At 46.2% G+C, this 22070-nt stretch overlaps 1 protein-coding gene across 2 annotated transcripts in view; it reads right to left on the reverse strand.

Moving 5' to 3' along the window:
• Nucleotides 1-1244: 1244 nt before the first annotated feature.
• The window catches only part of znrf3 (zinc and ring finger 3), a 75311-nt gene continuing 54485 nt past the window's right edge, over nucleotides 1245-22070 (reverse strand). Inside the window, exons 3-8 of one of the 2 annotated variants that reach the window (XM_060066010.1) lie at nucleotides 11320-11394; nucleotides 9637-9768; nucleotides 8308-8415; nucleotides 7208-7375; nucleotides 5587-5689; nucleotides 1245-5263 (exon numbers count right to left, since the gene is read on the reverse strand). In XM_060066010.1, the coding sequence (XP_059921993.1) occupies nucleotides 3549-5263; nucleotides 5587-5689; nucleotides 7208-7375; nucleotides 8308-8415; nucleotides 9637-9768; nucleotides 11320-11394 (2301 nt within the window). In that variant the 3' untranslated portion in view covers nucleotides 1245-3548. Of the gene's footprint in view, nucleotides 5264-5586; nucleotides 5690-7207; nucleotides 7376-8307; nucleotides 8419-9636; nucleotides 9769-11319; nucleotides 11395-22070 lie in introns of both variants that reach the window. The other variant, XM_060066009.1, reaches the window with a different exon arrangement.

Genomic DNA, 22070 nt, shown 5'->3' on the forward strand with positions numbered 1-22070 from the left:
ATTTCTATTTATTTTGTTATCTCATCATTATTAATTTGGTTTTAGGGTTTGGTATTAGAGTTAGGGTTTCTCAAGTTTTTTTTCTTTTTCGTACTCTCCATTCCCCCCCCCACCCCCTATTATTTCTCGTTCCCTCCCTTATTTCCCCCTCACTTTTTCTTGATTTCTCAGTTCTCCATCGGTCTTCCACACCGACCCTTAACCCGGACCCTTATAGGAAACCCTAATCCTTAATATTATTTTTCGCATTAATGAAACAAATGTTGAAGTCAGAATTGTGAATGAATGAGACTCCTATGTGTTTATTGTGTGCATGAAATTCCAAGGTAAATAACCAAAGATTAATTAGAATTTGACGCAATTCCAACTTTGACGCTGCTGTCTTCCCTAATCTTTGTATTAAATCTTATAACCAATAACCAAACCAAAAAAACTGTCCCTAATATAGGAAACCCTTACCCTATACCAAACCCGAAAATATGACCCTAATAAGAAACCCAAACCCTGAAACCTGACCCTAATTAGAAACCCTAAACCTAAAAACTGACCCTATAAGAAACCCTAGCCCTAGTATCAAACCATATAACCAAACAACAGACCCTGAAACCGGACCCTTATAGGTAGCCCGAACCCCAACACTCAAACCTAGAACCAACAAACAAACTCTAAAACCTGACCCTAAAGAGGACCCATTACCCTGGTATCAAACCACATAACATAATACCAAAACCTATAACCTGACCCTGATGGAAAATCCTAACCATAGTATTTAACCTTAAAAACAAAAAAACAAACCCTGGAAATGGACACTTCAAAAATCATAGTGCTGAACCCTAGAACATTATAAAACCTAAAAGCCCAAATATGAGGTTCTAATCATAGAAAGTTTTATTTTCTGATGTTTGGAAATGTATTGAATAAAATCTAAGTAGTTCAGTGTTCACATTAAAACTTTCAGGACATCCCGTCTGGGGAATTAACTGTACATTCTCTGCTCTATCCATGGAAATAGGGCGGTCTAGAGACTAACTTTCCAGTTAAAGTGTTTCATGTGCTGTCACTCACCTTGTAAGCTGACCTCTTGGTTATTTTCTCCATCATAATACTTTAAATATAATAATAAATGGTTGCTTGGTAATTCTAGAATGTTTGGTCAAAAAGCAAGATGGCCGAACGAGTTCTTGTTCCAAACTAGAACTGAATGATCAGTGCATGCTGTTGAAGAAAACACACCACAACTTGAGTTTTACTTGAATAAAACTGTATATTTTACAGATCTTTGTACACTTTAATTACAAAACTGTATCATACTAAAGTTTTAAAATCAGTTTTTTGGTCATAGAGATTTAATTGTCTTGTGTGCAATTACCATGTATATACAAAGTCTCATGTTAGTGATTTTCCTCAAAATAAAAATCAACCAATATCTCCAAAATGTTCATACACTCTGAACATAAGGCATGGCTTAAAGATAAATATATTAGTAAATAAATATTCGGAGAACATATTTCCATTTATGAAACGTGTTGCTATACAGGAACAGAAATATACAGATGGATTTCTAGACTTTTATAACATTTGTAATGATAATGACGGAAAATAATTATATTCTTAAAAAAAATAAAAAATATTATTTTGTACACATTTTAATATTCTTAAGTGCTAGAAACGATAACCCCAAAAAATTAAATAGTGACTTAATTACCAAAAAATGTTATATCTGCAGTAGGTACAGAAACCTCTATGCAAAAGGCAAGATTAGATTCTCACTTGATTACAGCACTGGGTTATCATATAAATAGGGTTATTTTAGGAGGTTTTTCCTCTGTCAAGAGAATGAGTACATTTCATAGAAACAGTATCAAAACAGTCTGCAGGACAAACAAATAGGTCTGTATAAAGTAGAGTGTTGATATCGACAGCTTGTGTTGTACTGTATGATAGGGAGACACTGTGGTATGTGTAACTGCAATGCAAAATAATAAAACAAAATAAATCACATTACAAAAAGTAACCCTTATGAACCATGAGTCTTCCTGATCCTTTCCTTTGGCCTTTTGAAACACACAAGAACCTTAAGAGCCACACATAAACAAGAGCATACCTTGTGGAGGACATTTTGATAAGTGACAGTAAAAAATAAAATAAATGTAAGGGCTAAACTCCACATTTCAAAGAAATACAATAGCCCTTTAGAAACTGCTTTCCTCAGACGGCTTTCTATCCAATCACGCCTCCCCCTGTCCGACCGCCCGGCCCCCTGTCTGTCCGACCGCGCAGCCGTCTGTCCGACCGCCCGGCCCTCTGTCGACTACAGGGGTCTTCTTACCGACGGAAACTGTCCGCATGGGTTTTAAGGAAAGCTATGATAGCATAAGGCTTATGAGTTATACTGGCACGTCCACGAGTAGGCCACAGCTGGATAGAAATGGACCGCAGTAACCTGAAGGTACAACGTGTCACACAGTACTGAGACAAGCAGCGTTTATGCATGACCATTTCTATGCTTTATTAGTTTCCAATTCCTATCGATCGCTTTATACTTTTCTCAAGAGAGAAAACCGGTCTTTTCAAAATGTATCAAACATGGCAGGCTTTTACCTAGATCTTATAAAGAGACCACAGCTGTGTTCGAAATCTTTCCCTATCACGGATATAGTGCACTATATAGGGTGCTCGCCATTTTGTAGTGGTGTTCAAATTCTCAGTGGTTAATTTCATTCACTATATAGTGAACAATAAAATTTTGTGAACATATGATGTTCCCTATATGTTACTCCCATATACCACAATGCAATGTGGTCGTGTTTTTTTTTTAATGTTTAGCGTAGTGTCCGAATTCTCGTTTGTTCGTTCCCTATATAGTTCACTATAGCATAAACACTATATAGCGAATAGTGAGTGAGTGAATAGGGAACAATTACGAACACAGCTCATTTCTTTGAGTTCTGGTGAAGCTCATCCATACAGCGGTTTCTACTCGAGTTTGTGGTTGATGAAGCATTATAGCATTTTCAATTTTCACGTAAACACATGATGATGAAGTTACATGAAGTGAAAGATCTAAATCAAACCAGTTGCACAAAAAAAGGAAGCTTAATTTCAAGTGACAAGCATACAAATGAAAGTAGGGGACCAGTTACAACGCCAATATGGGATGGTGGAACCCTTGTTACCATTATGGGATGGTTGAAACGTTGTAATCATTATGGAATGGCAGAACCCTAGTTACCATTATGGGATGGCAGAACCCTTGGAGAGGGGCATTGTGTCCAAGCTGCTCCAGTTTGTGTTACGAGGCCCCAACAAAGCTTTTAGTACCAGCTGGTCCATGTCTCGAGACGTTTTGTAGCCCTAGTACTGAATTGAATAAACTGTGTATCTGCCAACCATCATTTTCAGTAGAAATATTACACTATCAAAGATGCTAACATTCAGAGTTTTGCAAAAAAGGCGACTGCAAGGCAACTAAGGGCTTTAATTTGATCGCCTGATTGACCGGTTGGCTTGCATTGTAACATCGACGTGGCAGTATAAATGCTAAGTCCTTACAGTCCCCGTTCACTTGAAAATGTATTGCTTCCCGATTCCTTGTTGCTTGTTGGGCCATGGGGTTGGACCAGGGCCCTCCTCTCCTCCTCCTGTGGGTACACCTGACCTATGAACTGTCCCGAGGACAAGTACCCCGCCCTCCTGTCCGCCTGCGGCCTCCCTGATTGGGCCTCTGCCTCCGTCGTCCCATTGGCCGGCAAGAGGCTTCCCTGGGTCTCTGTCGCTGCACCCAACTCATAGTCTGTGTCCTCGGGAATTATGGGTATTCTCTGGCTGAGTTCACAGCGTCCCTGCCCAGAGCAAGCATCTGAGTCTGTGTGCGCGTACAGCACGTTGACGGTGTAGTCCTCGGCATAGCGCGCCACGCGGTGCACCTTCCTCTCCTTGTAGAAGCAGCAGGGCCCCCCATCGTACCCCCCCTGCTCCGATGGCGGGCACATGTGCTCAGGGGCAAAACACTTCTTCAAGGCGGCGCTCTGAAACTCCGCCCCTAAGCGACAGCCCCGGCCCATCGGCCCCCCTCGGTCCTGCACCTTGCGCTCGGCATTTGGAGGGGGTCCCTCCAAGCAGCAGCCACAGGTCCCGGGCCCCGGAGGCCCAGGGTCCCCCGACTCCTCCAGAGCCCGGCTCCCCCGGTCCGCTGCGCAAGGCGGGACCCCTGCTGACGAAGCCCCCCCGCTCTCCCGGGTCTCCAGAGATGAACGACTGCTGTGGTTGGCCTCCAGGCTGCAGCCCCCTGGTGCCCCGGCGGGCTGGCCCGGCGGGCACTCGTGTCCCGAGGGGGCGGGGCTGAGCGAGTCGTCGGCTGGCGCTGCGCCCGTCTCGGCCCCCGCCGAGGTCCTGCAGGGGCTCTTGCTGCGGTAGACGTAGGGGTCGTAGTCGCTGCTCAGCGAGCTGCGGAAGGTGGACGAGCTGCCGTACACGCCCTGGTTGCTGACCTCGGTGCAGTCCAGCATGGAGTCGCTGGAGGAGCAGTGGCACTGGCCCGAGCTGCTGCTGCTGCTGTCGCTGCCGGGGCAGTCCGCCAGATAGCCGCTGCACACCGAGCGGTGGCCGTGGTAACAGCCCAGGCCCGACACGCTCCCCGTGTCGGCCATCCGTGAGCTGGAGGCCGGCCCCATGTGCATCACTGTTGGATACAGCAGGCCCTGCTGAAAGGCCCTGCCGTGGTGGCCCTTGTGGGGGCCCGCCCCGCCGTTCAGCAGCCCCGCCATGGCTGGTCCCTGGGCCCCGTCGGGCGGCTGGGGGAACGTAAGGCCCTGGAAGTAGTAGTGCTGGTACATGGTCTCGTACTGCGAGAAGCAGGTTGCCCGCGAGAAGCTGCGTCCGCCGTGGAACTTGGGTCTCTTGAAGGCCGTGTGGTGGGGGGGCTGCGCAGCAGGGTAGGCGGGGGGTCCGCGGTGCTCCAGCCCACAATGGTGGGGGTTGAGCGAGTGGTCCAGGTGTAGTGTGGGATGGTAGCCGCGGAGGAAGGCTGTAGAGGTGGACTGAGCCGGGTAGAGACCCTGGGGGTCCGGATGCTGGTCCACCGTCAGCACAGTGATGGGGTTGCCGTGGGGGTCCATGCTGGTGCGGGTGGGGTATGCCGTCACCTGCCCAGCGCGGTGCACCCTGCCTGGGTAGTGGACGGGCAGCACTACCCTCTGCTGGCGGCTGTGGACTGAGCTGGCCGGCTCCATGCACACCGACCCGGGGGTCCCCTTCTTTTGTTCTGTGAGAGGACGGACAATGAACAGGTGTTGGTGAGCCACTAAAGTTTATTAGTGTGTGTGTGTGTGTGTGTATGTGTGTGTGTGTGTGTGTGTGTGTGTGTGTGTGAGTGTGCTATGCACTTTATTGTGTGTGTGTTTACGCACACTTTATTTTACGTGCGTGCGTGCGTGTTGATAAAACTGCAGTACTATAATAATCCTGCAGAATCTAGAGAATACTGTACGTAAATTCTCACACATTGACGATACACATTGACGATACACACACATGTTCAAGTTGTAAAATTCTTAAGAGGGCTTCAGAAAGGAGCTGCGAACCCACCGAGGATGTTGTGCCTGCAGTGGGGGCAGGTGTGGTGCTGCAGCAGCCAGGGGTCCACACACTTCTTATGGAAGCGATGAGCACACGAGATGACTCGCAGCTCCTGAGAGAGACAAACAAAACAAAACATGATTGAATAAATGCAGCCTATACAGATAGGAACCAGGCTGAGCATTCCCCTGCAGCACAGCATCGACCTGTCACGCTGGATAGGATTAAATTGGCAGAAGAAAATGCAGAGGTTTATGTAAAAGAAGAACAGAGGGCCGTGGGAGGACTTAGCAGAATGTTGTTGTACATCTATGAATAGAAGACGAGAAACCATTTGCCAAACGGCTTACAGAACATAAGGGAATAAAGGTTCTAAGAAACGTCATCAAATTGTAACCTGGTTGGTTGTTGGTTGTATTGACATATACAGTATCACCACCAATGGCCACCAGGTGGCAGCAAAGCACCACAATAACCCGACCTTGGTACTTCTCCACTGCAGCATAGGGCTGCTAATCCCTTGACAAAAACAATATTCACTGCAACTTTTCACACGATTCGGCTCGAGGCCTGCCATCGTGATATGAACCGGCGTATCCATGCCAGGGTTGTGTCTCCATCTCCTGTCTTTCCTCTCGTACTCCTTCGTTTGACTCACCGCTGGGCTCTTTTCCACGCACACGCTTTGGTTGCTTAGCTCGCCGCTGAAGAATTGCTTTGATGCCATTCAGCCTTTTATATCTCCAATTCCTGTGTGCAACACTGGTGCCACAGTCCCCATGTTGCTCCCCCCTTCCCAACAAAGTCACACGGAGCCACAGCGAAGAAATCGTTAGGGGTCTGTATCCCCCACATTCCTTGTGGCTGTGGATGACCAGCCCAGTGACAGAGCCTTCTCCAGGGGCGAAACTTTAAAAGTCTAGGGTACATACGAAGAGTCTCTAGAGGATTAATCGACACCACCATGGGGGGGGGGGGGGGGGGGGGGAAGCGGTATCGCAAACCCCCCCAGGTACAGCGAAAGGTGGTGTGCCGGGGGACTCCATCTCAAATACATCGGAAGGAATGTCCTAGAAGAAGTACAGTCTCCCCAAGCACATCAGGGGACTTCCACCTCCATTGTCCACCAAAGACTAAATAAACGCCATTATGTTTCTGGACACCAAGTATTTATTGGAGACAGGTCAAAGCTGGAACAACACGACCAGTTGTTTGTGCGTCGACACGGAGAGCTCTGGTATAGCTCGTGATTCCTGATCCAATCACACTCTACGGGCGGATCCCACGCACACGCCAGGCCCAGAGGGACGTCCCTCACAAACCCATCAATGTGTGCAGAACATCATGCTGGTACTGGTTCTCTTCATCAATATTAACAACACACAGGCGACATGTATGTCGCTGTGTATCACAACAAGGACCACTGTAGCTCCTCCTCAAGGGTATGATGACCCTGCCTCACAACGCTACCACCTAGTCTCTCGGTTGCACAAGCAGTTTCCGAGCAACCATAGGTCACGTTAGCGGCCTGCTACGGGCGTTGTCGGTGCGTGTGTCCCTTCAACCAGTCGGAGGCTCACAGAATGAAAGTTTGCCTTTGTATAAATAGAGGTTTTGAGATCGGCCTCACCTCCCCGTCCATGTACTTCTCCAGGCAGATGGCACAGTCTGAGGTGGAGCTGCTGCTCAGCCAATCAGATGCCCCACAGCTGCTCTCCCGCTGACCTTTGACCTTGGCCTTGAACTTGCGCGTCTCCATCTTCTCCAGAGCCTGGATGGCCATCCGGTTCAGAGAGCTCTGGAGGAGAGACGAGGAGAGGAGAGGAGAGGAGAGGAGAGGAGAGGAAAGAAGAGGAGAGGGTGACGAGGAGAGGAGAGGAGAGAAGAGGAGGGGGACTTTTATTGGTCTGAAAGTTCTTCACCGGGGAGAGGTGGAACTGGGTCATTAGACAAACACACACCCTACCTTGTACTCAACGTGATGTTATGGTTGCATGTGATCCAGTGGGATTCCGTAATTTGTAATCGTTAAAAAGAATACATTTATGCAGCCAAACCCAAAGGTATGTGTGGCTCTTTCCTTTTTACGAAATTACGCACTTGTATGCACAAGTTGGGGCAAGCACCGCACGCGCACACACACACACACACACACACACACACACACACACACACACACACACACACACACACACACACACACACACACACACACACACACACACACACACACACACACACACACACACACACACACAGGCAGCAGAACACCTGTCCTGAGGGCTCCAGCTTCTGGTTCTCCTGCTTCGTCAAGCCACATTACCAACACCTAACCATAGCAAACAGCTAACCACAAACAGCTTACCACACACACCTAACCTTAACCAACAGCTAACCACGAACAGCTAACCACACAAATAACCATAACCAACAGCTAACCACAAACAGCTAACCGAAAGCAAACCAAATCCAAAGGGTAACTAAAAGCAAAGCATAACCAACAGCCAACCATGACCAACAGCTAACCATAACCAAAAGCTAACCAACAACTAGCTATAACCAGCAGCTAACATCTCCATCAATAAACATGTCTTGTGTGTGTGTGTGTGTGAGAAACAGGAGGGAGGGAGTCAGTCAGTCAGTCAGTCAATCAGTCAGTGTTTGTGTGTGTGAACCAGTAGTAGTCAGTAGTGCGTGTGTGCGTGCGTGCGTGCGTGCGTGCGTGCGTACCTGGCTTCTTCTTTGTTTCAGTTTGATCTTGATGAGCAGGATAAGGCAGACCAAGGAAACGACTACAAAGAAGGCCAGGAATATGCCCATGTCAAAGTACTCCGTGGGCTGCTGTGAAACAAAAGAACAAAGCCAGACGCACCAGTAAGACAATAGGATTCACAACTATATTAAGAATACACACCAGTAAGACAATAGGACTCATAACTATATTAAGAAGAATACACACCAGTAAGACAATAGGACAATATATATTTTTTTAATGATCAGCTTCATCATGACTAGCTGGAAAATGAAGACGAAAGATTAATGGAAATGATCCCTCATCAAAGTGGCTCACTTGAGAAGCATGCAGATATATAAACACTGACGGATCCTTGAAGTGGATGCGCAACGTATAAGGCAGCTTACTGAATATGCAGGCCAGTCACGTAAAAATACAAAATCTAAAAGGTGTCATCAGGAAATGTTCGCTGAATAAAGTCAAAGTCTTTTAAGTGTGAGACTGTTGGACCTTCCTCACTCATCAGACACGTCCATGTATGTCATGGTTCATGATGAGATATTCAAAGTGAAGGAAGGCGAAAGCTTTGGCACTGGCAGTTATTAGTCTGTTTCTGATTCTACTGGTGTCCCTCTCGTGTATAATCACGTAAATCATTTCATTTCAGTGATATTAAAGAATAGGTCTGGTACATAGGCATATCATTATATGTTCATCATTATCAAAAAATACATTCAGTCAGTAGATCAACCTTTGCATCTAAAATTTGAAATGTATTCAGACATGCAATGATAACGGTGCAATATTTGATTAAGAACGTACAGTATATGGTGTGGACATCTAGAAGGCTAAAGATAGAACTGGGGACATTTGCCATTAGCCACAAGACGAAACAACATTATGACATTATGTCATTCCTTCCACAGAACGTTATTCACAAGACAGTAGTTGTCAGGGGTAATCTGTGATCCAGCAGTGTTAAAGATGAACTTCAAGGGGGACAGGGCACAGAGCCTGGCCCAAAACCAACAACTAAATGGGCCAAGTTGCGCCTTGTTTCGTGATTCGTTACGGACACATTCTATTGAAGAGGTTAGGTTTGTTTTCCCAAGGGTTTTTTTTTCAAGGAGAAACTGTATTCGTAAAGTGGCCATTCAACATGGTGTTATTTTCAAACCTTTACAACTGGTGGGGCGCTTTAGCAGGACAGGAGGGCCTCACCACCCTATTGGTTTCTCTGGTGCAGATCCACACTCCTTATATTTGTCTAGAATGTGAGGGTCACACACGCACACACGTCATGTGAGGGAGGCTTGCAGTCTCACCTTGGGGGGTCTGTGCTGTATGCGAGCGCGGGCGACTTTCTGCTTGTTCACGATGTTCATCAGCTTCATGGCGTCGTTTCCCTTGACGTAGACCACCGGCCGCTTAAGGGGGTCCTCGCCCACCTGGTTCAGCTGAGAGAGAAAGACCCAGACCGAGGAAGAGAGAGAGAGAAGAAACACCAACATAAGAACCCACATATACCACAATGCAACAGCACATGATTACCATGACAGCAGCCTGCGTAAGTTGAACGATCCTCTAATGAATAAGACATAACATCACAGCCCCCAGGCATTAGGACAAAAATCCACTCTGTCATTACCCCCAAGAGGGAAGGGGGGTCAGACCTATGGCCGCCCAAACCGACCAATAACTGTGGCCAACTCCTGCCTGAAAAGCAGCAGAAAATAAAAACACGGCCGGAGCTAGGATTCATGGCATTCATGGCAGACTACGAACTGAGACAGTTTGTCATGGTCATTCCTCCTCCTTCCTCCATGCTCCAAGTCTGCCGCCCTAATCTGTCATTTTATCTCTCCTGATGTAGTAATGGTTTAATGACTGAATTATGGAGACTAAATAAATACATGAATAAATAACCCATGTAGATGTTTTGACTGGCTGTGCCATTAGGGCTGGTCTGTGACTGTGCAAATGCAAACTGTTTACTTGGGAGGTAGTTCATTATAATGATACATTACAATAGTGTATCCTCATCCAACGACCGGTATATCCAGCTACGCTAGTTCAGAGCAAATTTTATGGTTATGTTTTCCTCCTCATCAATTAATGACAAGGTTTTGCATTCCCTGGCCTTTTTCTGATCCCACAATAACACGTCATACCAGGAGGTCAAGCTCTTTAAACCTCTCCTGGGCCCTCAGTCCCCCACAGCTCCCCCTCCCCGCCCCTCGGCATCGTGGGTCCTGTCTCTGCCGATCCACCCTGACTGGAAAAGCCTCTCGGGAATTTAAGGCAGCCGCCCTGCGCTGCCTTTCATGTGGTCTCCACGCAATCCCTTTTATCTCTCAGCTCTACGTGCTCACAGCCCGGCGGCAAGGGGGAGGCGGGGGAGGGAGGGAAGACTTAAAGAGAAAAAGTTGTACAAGTCCGGGCCTGGGGAAGATGAATACCTCTGGTGAATTCTTGCGACAAAACCACTCCGAAGAGAGACTCCTGTATTAATATATTTATGATATATCAGAGAAATAAAGACAGGAGAGGCTGCCCCAGAGACAGGGTCGGACAGGGAGGACACATGGACTTGGTGTGTTTGTGCGACAGTTTAGCAGGCAGAGTAGGACTTGATCATGTCTCCAATGATGAGCTAATGATGTGTTGATCACTCCCTGTGTAATTATAACCTCAGCATCGTCAAGGACCAGTGAAAGCTGAACCTGAATATCAATATTCTAAGCTAACATCACAGCACATGGCTCTAAATAGTGGAACAAATCTCTGTATGAACCAGCGGAATCCACCATTAACACATATAAAAAAATTAAGAAATGTATTAAAGCAGTATACGCAGACAGACAGACAGACAGACAGACAGACAGACAGACAGACAGACAGACAGACAGACAGACAGACAGACAGACAGACAGATAGGAAGGCATTATGAGTGGCCATTCAGACTTGAATGGCATGTTCTAAAACTGCACTTTGAGTTGTACACAAACCTGGTCGATAGCATCTGGGTTCTCCGACACGTCAAAGATGACAGCAGTTGCCCCCCTCTGAACAGCTCTTTTTGCCTGCAAACAACAGAAAGGCGTTATTAGTTACAGAACTGACACTGCAGCAATAGCAGTCAGAATTTACATTCTGAACCCCAGGATAGTTTTCCGCAAAGGATGTCAAATCAATGACCACTAGAGTGCGTTCTCAGACTAGGGCTAAAGACGCTTAGAAATTAGAGGTAGGAGGTAGTAGGAGTCTCTCTCTGTAAGTAAGTAAGTAATTAAGTAAGTGAGTGAAACAGAGAGAAACAAGGCGGTGGCTAACAGAAGATATGGTGATAAACATGTGTGGCCTATCATTAGTCTTCATGAGGTCATTGCACATTACATCTGTGCTGTATTATAACCATGCTAACATCTAACACCAGTGTATCGCTACCAGTGTAGGCCTACCAGTAACAAAGCCGTACCAGTAACAAAAGCACAGACAATGACAAGAAAGTTAACATTTTATTCCGCCAGTTTCACGCTGCAGTTCATTTGCTTCTTTAGCTGCTCAAAACGAGACTCCCTTTCATCCGAGGGTAGAGAAAGTTTTTCTGTTGCCAAGCTCTTTTGAAGCCTAATGCTAAGGGCTAGAGATAAAGGAAATGCTTGTATCCGCAGAAATCCAGAGGATCTCCTTGCAGAATCCAAATTGGTTCCCCCCCTCTCTGCCCCTCCCTCTCTGAGAGTCATTTACCCAAACCCCTGCTTCACCCAGCAAACCGTCGCCCCGTTTGATCCAGGGTGCCCTATTTAGACGCTGTTTGATGTCTGCAACACAAGATCTAAAAGCTTGTCTGGGATCATATCCTGGTATTATCAACTGCCCCTGGGCACCTGCCAGCACTCTTCATAACTTGGGGGGGGGGGGGGGGGGGGGGGGCTGGCGATCAAAGTGACAATTGTACAAGCGCTGTGAATTTTACAGAGCTGTGTGATGTCGTCCTTCTGCAAGGTCTGGTCCACACACGCACGCACGCACGCACGCACACACGCACACACACACACACACACACACAAACACACACACGCGCACACACGCACAGTCGCGCACACACACGCACACACACGCACACACACACACACACACAGTCATCTAGCAACTCAATGAGACAAAGGTAGTTCAGCTCACTGGGCCTCTTGGTTTTTTTTTTTTTTTGATGACAGGGATATCAGAATTCATGCAACATTTACGTCACAATTCTGCTTTTTTGGGAGTCACTCTGTCAATGAAAACATGGAAGACAGTTGTGGTAGAGGAAATCTGAGGTCTGACAGTCAAATGAGTCGTAGTTAATAGTAGTAATGTAGTTAACATAGCACTTGACATCGCCACCAGGTCGGACTGTGACTAGTTCACACTGGAATCAGATTTAGAATTTGAGCAATAAATGCAAATTGAGCATAAGGTATTTTAGTGTGAACGAAGCCATATGAGACACATCTCGTCGAACCGAAAAATGAACGTTTTTGGTCGAATGAGATTTCTCTCCATCAGGAACATTTCAGAGTGGTTCTACTTCCGTTCTGTCACCCAAGAGAAGCCCTTAAGCGGCGCTGCCACGTTCCTGAGCTCCACATAAAAGCCCTGGCTCCTCTATTCCTTCGTCCAGCCTGCTTTACATACCACCACCCCCTCCCTCCGGTCTTAGACTCAAATTTTCTTAAACTTGGACGTTCAAAAGCGAGAAGGGGTGGACGTGGGGAGGAGAAAGGAAAGGGAGAAGAAGGGAGCGTGTGCGTGTGCGTGCTTATGTGCGCGTGTGTGTGTGTTTCTCTCGGTTGGGGGACAGCTTCAAGCTTCAGCTTCTGCCTCTCACCCAGTTTTTTCCCCCCTCAGCTTTTAAATCGCTAGCCCCCCCTCCTCTATTTAACTCTGCACAAGCCTGCCGCTTTTTTTTTTTAATAAATAATAGCTGTTGGTAAGACGCAGGGAGAATAGTGATATGTGCACTGTAAAGACGCTCACTCCTAAGGTCCACCAGTGAGTGAGGCGCCTGACTGCTGAACACATTCACTTACAGGCAACTGTCAGCAAAAAAAACAACTAAATATGAGCATTTATAATCGATCCATCTTTTATTTGTTTCAGTCGTGGAGCGGTATGATCACAATAATCCCCGGTTTGAACCTAGTCCGGCGACGGCAGCTCGCAAGAAACCAAAAGAGAACAAAAACAGAAAAAGACTCCCGCTGCTGCCATACTTGGAGCCATGGGCATTAGGGTACAATCTCACCAAGTGGCTAGAAACCACAGCACACAGAGCCGAGGAGGGCCGTCTAGACTCCAGCACACACAGAGAAAACAAAGGCTATGTTTAGTGTCTCCGAACAGGCCTGCCAGCGAGGACTACTCACTCCTCTTCTCAGTATCCATCAGCCATCACAGGCAGCTGCGCTTCACACTGACAACTGCTGCATCTTTATTACTAATGTGAATACACTCATATATTATGAACCATACGCATGCGATCACATGTCCACACAAAACATTCATTTGGATCGCTTCATGCACACCCTCACATGCGCACACACAAAGCAAGGCTGCCTATTCTACATCTTCTGCTTCATTGTATGTGTACTTTGTTCCTCCTCTCCTCTGGACTGCTGCTGCGCTCCGCTCCCGCTCTCTGCTATAATTAAGCCAATTAAGTCTTCAGAAGACTCTGCTATGCTATTATGCCGTAATTTCATGTTGCTGGCTTTACAGTTTATTAAAAGATAAAGCTTTCTCCCATGGATTCTTTTATGTGGTCACTTGCCCTCCTTCTTTGCATCTCTCCCTGTGTGTGTGTGTGTGTGTGTGTGTGTGTGTGTGTGTGTGTGTGTGTGTGTGTGTGTGTGTGTGTGTGTTTTTTTTTACATTTATATTCAAACCAAATTAAATCAAATATGGTTTTTGTCATACCAGCAACAGACTTATATACACAAGTCTGGTATGAGTCTTATATACCATGTCATGGTATTCTGGTAAAAGGAGTTCAAACTGTCTCCATGAAGCAAGTCCCCGGGCTAAATCCAGTGCAATACATTTGCATTCCCTGTAGAAAACAAAATGTAGGCCTCCCTTTCCTATTAAACAAGAAACCTGGGTCCTTCAGTGCTACTCCAGCAACAAACATTTGATTTGACCTTTCCAGCCATTTGACAATATAATGAACATGTTTGTATGAAACCCTGACGCGGCATTATGATTATTAAGTCAAGGGTGTTCTGTTTAACTGCTCGTCTTCATTCACAAGCCTGCTGGTGGCCACCATGTTGAACCTGGAGATTATCATCTGTTGAAATATGGATTCCATCTGCATTGACAATCATCCGGAATTTGAGAATAGTTACACTTCCTAATTCAGTCAGAAGTTTCTTCCCTCTGAGCCGTTTCCAAACGGTAAACATGGCGTCAAGCGGTTCAACTGTTCAACGGTTCACGTTGGTCCCATATGCCGCGTTTCCACTGCAGGGTGCGGAACGGATCGGTTCGCAAAGGTACGGTAGGGAGGGGGCGGTATAGCCCAGCTCAGTTCCGAGGTTGCGTTTCCACCGCCGACAGTACCATTTAAGGTAGGCCGGATGTCGATCGCCGCGGCAGCTACGTAAACATCGTAAACAACGTCTTCCTCCCCAAGAATGCAGACGAACTTCTCCACCTCCTTGTTCGCCCAAGCAAGCGTTTTACGCGACATGTTAATTGTAAAGAATAATACCTCGAGGCTACTGTTTGTTTGTTTTTATCCCCACGTCGCCCGGAAGTGATGATTCTGTCGACCAATCAACGGAGGGGGTGTGTAGCTAGAATTTCCCGGGACCCTTTCAGGCGTCTCGTCTCGTTTTCAGTACCCCAACGGAGGAGTCCTGAAAACGAGCCGTACCGCACCTTTGCGAACCGATTCGTTCCGCACCCTGCAGTGGAAACGCGCCAATAGAGAAGTCGAGTGTCTGTTAGCCACACACACACACACACACACACACACATGGCCTAGTGTGAGTGCACTCACACTAGGCCTTCTGGCCGTGGCCGTTGCAACTGTGGCCTGGCCACGATAGGCTCTTGTACATACGTCATCACGTTGTAACACGTAACACTGACCAAGCGTCCGCTGCATGGACCATAATAAAGTCTGCCGCCAGTCAGAGTTTTAACAACAATGGACAACAACACAGAGAACATAGTTCGCTCTTTGCTGAGTCTGTGTCTTATCGTCTGCCCAAATGGCTAACAGACACTCGACTTCTCTATGGGACCAACGTGAACCAACAGTTGAACCGCTTGACGCCATATTTACCGTTTAATGGGAAAGAAGGCTTGTCGCCTTTATTATGTCCATGGTCGTCGCATGGACTATACGTCATCCAGCTCAGGTTGCGTAGCCGTGCGTGTGCGTGTGCCCGTGTCGGCTCATTAGCATCTGTACCTTGGCGGCCCGTACCGTAGCAGCACATGGAGTTAGAATCATGCCAAAATCCCGCACACACGCAAAACGTGTTTTGCTCACGCATAACGATTCACACGCACACAAGACGTGTTTTACTCACGCACAATGATTCACACACACGCTCAGTGTGGTTTGCAAATACAAAACATCATTCACAAACTAATGCATTTTGCTTCAGAAACAAATACAGTATGTTTTACACAGTAGGGAAGTACGGAACACTGAAAGCTGCGCGTGGATCGGAAAGCATTTGCGCATGGATCAGCAAGGCGGAAAATTAGTGCCAAAAGTCACGTGACAAACAAATGTCCTATGATTCACACTACACAACAGCAGGTGGCGCTGTTGAGTCAGTTTAAGGCCGCCAGGACGATCTTTTTTTCTCCCCAAAATCGTTATTTGATGCCGGCCAACCGTGTGTGGATTCTATGGAAAGCCAAGAAGGCCACTAACTGGCCCTAGAATGGCGGGGTAAAAGTGCTAAACCGCACGGAAACCGCACGGACACCGTACGGAATCCGTGCGGAATCCGTACGGAATCCATACGGAATCCGTACGGAATCCGTGCGGTTTGGCAGGAACAACGCCACCTGTTGTTGTGTAGTGTGAATCACAGGACATTTGTTTGTCACGTGACTTTTGGCACTAATTTTCCGCCTTGCTGATCCGTGCGCAAATGCCTTCCGATCCACGCACAGCTTTCAGTGTTCCGTACTTGTAGAATTGTTTTGTGTACTTGACAGATTTTTTTTGTAAAACATATTGTATTTGTTTCTGAAGCAAAATGCATTAGTTTGTGAATGATGTTTTGTATTTGCAAACCACACTGAGCGTGTGTGTGAATCATTGTGCGTGAGTAAAACACGTTTTGTGTGCGTGTGAATCGTTATGCGTGAGCAAAACACGTTTTGCGTGTGTGCGGGGTTTTGGCATGATTCTAACTCCATACACACCTCTCCCAAGTGGCCAAGTTGGCCTGGCCTGGCCAGACTGGCCACACTCACTGTACGTCCACACCAGAAGCGAATTGAGCGACCAAATCGCCGGAAGTCATTCACTTTCTATGGGCAAGAGCGACCAAAGCGACCAAAGCGACCAGCGGCCAAAGTTGAGCGACCAGAGCGTCAAAAAATAAGTTTAAAACGTTTTAACTTTATGCAAATGACTATGACGCGCTTCAGCGGCCAAACACTGACAGCCAATCGGAATGTAGACGCTCTTCGCTTGCGTGGATCCCAGGGAACACCGGCAGGCACTTTGGTTCCTACCTACCTTTATTCACTCACTGAACAAAATGTCGGCTGAAGTATTTATCGCGGCTGTAACTGGGCACCCGGTGTTGTACGATCCAACCCTTTTTCAGTTCAGAGATCGAAACGCCATAGTGGTTTGGATACCAAGTGATGATAAGCGGGAGTATTTATACATCTAGAAGGTTCGTATTTAAGCGGGAATCATTTTCATTTGCTCTCCATGCCACCAATCTAACCAACCAATCGCGTGTAGCATGCTTTAAACAAAACCAAAAAAGTTTTTGAAATCGTCACATAAACAAACTAATCGACAAGACGAGGGATAAATGACAAGGGATATATCTCTTGTCTTTTATCCCTCTATTCCCCACTATTCACGGAGTCTGAGGTGAATAATTGTTAATTAAATAGTCTAGATAGATAGATAGCCTAGTCAAGTCTTTATTAATACCAAACGACACAAATCGTCGGGAATCCATTTAGGTGGTTCGGCCCACAGAGTGCAGTAGCCTACAAGACCACACAGAACAAGTCTGACTGGACATACACACAATACCACATTAAAACTAGACACGCGTTGATAGATAGATAGACAGATAGGCCTCGATAGATAGATATGTTTCATTATTTGCCTTGCGGAGCCAACCAGTCCTGTGCACGTATGCAAATTAGCCATGTGCGCCAATGTCTATTTGTTTTGAGTGCGACGAACGAGTGCAGATCATGATTTGCAGATGCAGATCAGTGAAACATATTTTAACTAGCCTACTACAGCACGCAGGGTTTTTTGTTCTCGGTTGTAATTAGCCTACATTTTAGGAGTTTTTTTATATTGGGGGGAATCACTGTCCTACTTGTTGTCGAAGCACTTTATCCAACAAGCAAAACCGTCTCGGCAATATGGCCAAAGTGTATGGGAGTTCACTCTTTGATATGGCTGTCTGTACTAAAAGCATACGGCTCCTTTAAATGCGTCTGCATAATTGAATTGTACGTCATGAGCGACTTGAGCGACCGAAGCGAACAGAAATATTCGCAGCGAAACTTTGTGAGCGGTCGCTCCTGGTGTGGACGTACAGTCACACTGGCAGATTTGAGCACGGTTAGGTGTGAAAACACCCACGGCCACGGCCAGATGGCCTAGTGTAAGTGCACCCTAAACCAGACCAACAAGCGCACAACATATTTAACAGTTGAGCAGGGATTCAGGGGCTGGAACCAAAGAACAACAGAAACACATTTACCTCTGCTTACTACGTAGCCTTGTTTTGAGAGACCGTTGCTATACTCACTGTAGTTTGATATCATGGAATTCCATCCAAAACAACAACCAAACCATCTAAAGACACATGTGAGTCCTCTCAACCCCGCAGGGTTCAGGGAGGAGTCACCTGAGACAGTGGTGGTTCATCTGAAGACGGTAGAGAGGCGGTCGGGGGTCCGGAAGTGAATTTTTATACTTTTTGATCCTCAAATGTTTCGACAGTATAAATGTAAAAGACACACGAGGGGAAAAGCAGCGTCCGAGTTTGTGTGAGTCTTCTCTAAAAAGAGAAAGAAGGGCAAAAAAAAAGCAAGTTTTGCTGTCAATGAAGTGCAAGGAACGATTGTGTTTGTGATAATGGTGGTCCCGAGTCACCAACACACAGTTTCTCTGAACTCAATGCTGAAAATGTACGCTGCCAGCAAACTAGCATTGAAAGGTGTGTCACTGTTCAGTGATGCTGAAAGCAGGGATCACACTCCATCGATAAGTTTGAACACACCACAGGAAGCCAGCCCCGTGGGTATGGCTTCCTGTGGTACATAAAAACTTAAGATTTTTGTTTTTGTGTAATTGAGCAACCACAAACCAGGATAATGTATAATGGTAACTAAATAAACGAATTCAATAGTCTCAAACTACAAAAAACAATTCAGGCTTCTACCTCTAATCAGCAGACAGAATCTGATACTGCTAGCTAGCTATCTTTTTTGTCTTATTATATCAAAGTTGATAATGGCAGTAGCTAAAAAAAAGTAGGCTGTGTAATAGTTGCCTTCTTCAGCTTTATTGGACAAACAAATTCAGAATTATTTCACGAAATGAAAGGACCGAGCTGTGTGCGTACTTTGCTGTAAAGTTATTGTGTGTCGAACTTCCAGTGTACGACGTCCTTTTGAAACAAGACACAAGAATATGTTGGAAGATGAGGCGGATGGAGTCTAATCAAGGTCCGAGAAGCAAAGCAGGGAGCCATCAAACTCTTGCATTGAAAGATGCAGTTCAGTGTCACTGAAAGCAGGGACAGGGATCTCACTAGATCGGTAAGATTGAATACATTTTCTTTTGTGCCCTGGCAATTGGAATACATTTGAACACAGGTGTGTGTGTGTGTAGGTGTGTGTATGTGTATGTTTGTGCGCACGCGCGTGTTTGTGTATTTGTGCTCCGGTACGGCTGCTTTGCCTCCACTGTTGACCTTCATGGTTCTTCAACGTTCTCTGTCGCCGTCCCCTCCTCGCTGCACAACGCGAGGCACAGCATTCGGCGTCGGTTGCGTAACCACAGTCACACAGAGCCATGCTGTGTTGGATGTGTGTGTGTGTTTGTGTGCCTGTGCGTGCGTCGGGGGGGACACCTCAGAGGGAGCTCGCCAGCGAATCTTGGCAAACAGCCGGGCCCTTGGACAAAGCAGGAAGTGACGGTTGGCCGCTGAGGGGGTAGGAGAGGACACTCACATGGTTCACCCAGCAGACCATACCCCCTCATACACACATGTACACATGAACACAAAGACCCCCTCACTGCTGGGCCTTCATTCATAAACAATGAACCACTAAAAGCTATGGGTGGTCTTGGGTGTTGTTTAAGGGTGCACACCTATATGTAAATAACATAATATTTACAAATGAAAACCAACAAGTTGGTCTCCAGCTCTGCAGACCAATAGCAGACCAGCACTCATTAAAGATCCTCCTCCTCAAACACTCCGAGAGCTGTTGCTTTGTTGTGTGTTGTTCTGTTGTGTGTTGTTTTTGTTGTGTTATGTACAGGAACTGCATTGCACTTAAACAGTCACTCAGTGTCTACCCTCAACCCTCTACTATACTTTCTACTCAACTCTTAACTATCTCCTAAACTCTCTGCCGTCTACTCTACTCTGTACAGTCAACTCTATTCTTAACTGTCTCCTAAACTCTCTACGGTCCACTCTCTGTACAGTCTACTCTACCCTTAACTGTCTCCTAAGCTCTCTACTGTTTACTCTACACTGTACAGTCTACTCTACTCTCAACTGTCTCCTAAACCCTCTATGGTCCACTCTACTCTATACGGTCTACTCTACTCTTAACTGTCTCCTAAACTCTCTACGGTCCACTCTACTCTGTACGGTCTACTCTACTCTCAACTGTCTCCTAAACTCTCTACGGTCCACTCTACTCTGTAGGTTCTTCTATACTCTATACTGTCTTCTACTCTCTACTGTCTTCTACTCTTTACTGTCATCTACTCTCCTGGTTGAAAGGACTTACGGCGAAGTTCCTATATCTTGTCTACGAATTGAGATACATTTCTAGCAACGACCAAAAATGTAGCTCATGGTTCTACTATTTGAAATACTAATATATCATTTTTTATATTAGCCAGACCGATTACCTCAAAAACCCAATTAAGCATAAAAGTGCCGAGCGCCAGCCCTGAGTGGTAGGTTATATAATTAAGAAAAAACCACGGTGGGCCTCTTCACAACTAATTTATATATTTTTGTATACACATATATTTTTTGATTTTCTTCATTTTTGGTGCCCCCCCAGGTACTTGGTGCCCTACGCACTCTGCATACTCTGCTTATAGGGAGCGGCGGGCCTGGGTGTGGCTGTAGTCTACAGGTGGTGCTGCTCGTCCTGAATTTTCCCAAGAATCTTTCTTACATTTTGAGTTGTTAGGCTACTTACTGATAATATAATGAAGACATAATACAATATGTTGATAAAATAATATATTTATTTCCAGACTAGATTTGTTTAGCTTATCATCATGAGCAGTTCTAACTGGAGAGAAAGTCAAATCCGCGAGCTGCTGATTATGCAAGAGAAGGTGATGCAGTCGCATTAAACAAAGAAGTTGAAAGATGGTGCGATCTACGAGAGAGACGCAGCGGAACTTTCCTTACGAGGCTTTTGTGGTGGTCAGCAAAATAAAGAATATGTTGGCGTTTTTGCAATTGTAAATAGTAAATCGTGTTTGGAGCCTACAATCAGATGTGAACTCATTCTTTCATGCAGGTGAAATTACGGCAAATAGCATAGCAGAGTCTTGTATAAACATTGGGGAGTATGCAAATTATTCTAAAGAGGTCTAGACTAGAGATGCGCGTTTGGCGGTTATACCCGCGGACACCGTGGATAATCCACGGGTTGGGTGGATTGCGTAAAATAAGTAATAACTTGGAGGAATTGCGGGCGGGTCGCGGTTGAAATAAATAAATAAATAAATATTAAGTAGGTTAACATATTGACTAGACAAACGGCAAACTGACAAATTTGACACGTAGGCCTACATTTTCTATAATCTCCCTGCGTCTGAAATGCGCGAACCTCTCCGCCCAGCGCTCGTCCGCTGATTTTCCATAAGCATTCCACTGTGCGATCCTCCCTGCTGCGTATGCCCTCACCTCACACACATTGTTTCTATGTGGCTTTTAGTTAATGATCGGGCTATAATAAGAACACGTTGGCTATGTAATCGCTGACAACAGGGGAAATTTCATAGTGGACATTTTAGCATGCCGACAGCCTTTTGTCAGGACGTGGAACACACAACTCAAAATCCGGACGTCTGGTCACCCGGTGATCGGGCAGGTGCGGGTATTGTTGAAAAAAACATTGCTTCGGGTGGATATTGATATTAGGCAGGGTAGGGATGACATTACAGCTCATCCGCGCATCTTTAGTCTAGACTCCGTGCACAGTCCCAACTTCTCCAGTGAACCAAGAAAGTCTGCACCACGACGAACGGGGGATTTTACATCGATTT

This window comes from Gadus macrocephalus, chromosome 11 (assembly GCF_031168955.1).
Source record: "Gadus macrocephalus chromosome 11, ASM3116895v1".
Lineage (NCBI taxonomy): Eukaryota > Metazoa > Chordata > Actinopteri > Gadiformes > Gadidae > Gadus > Gadus macrocephalus.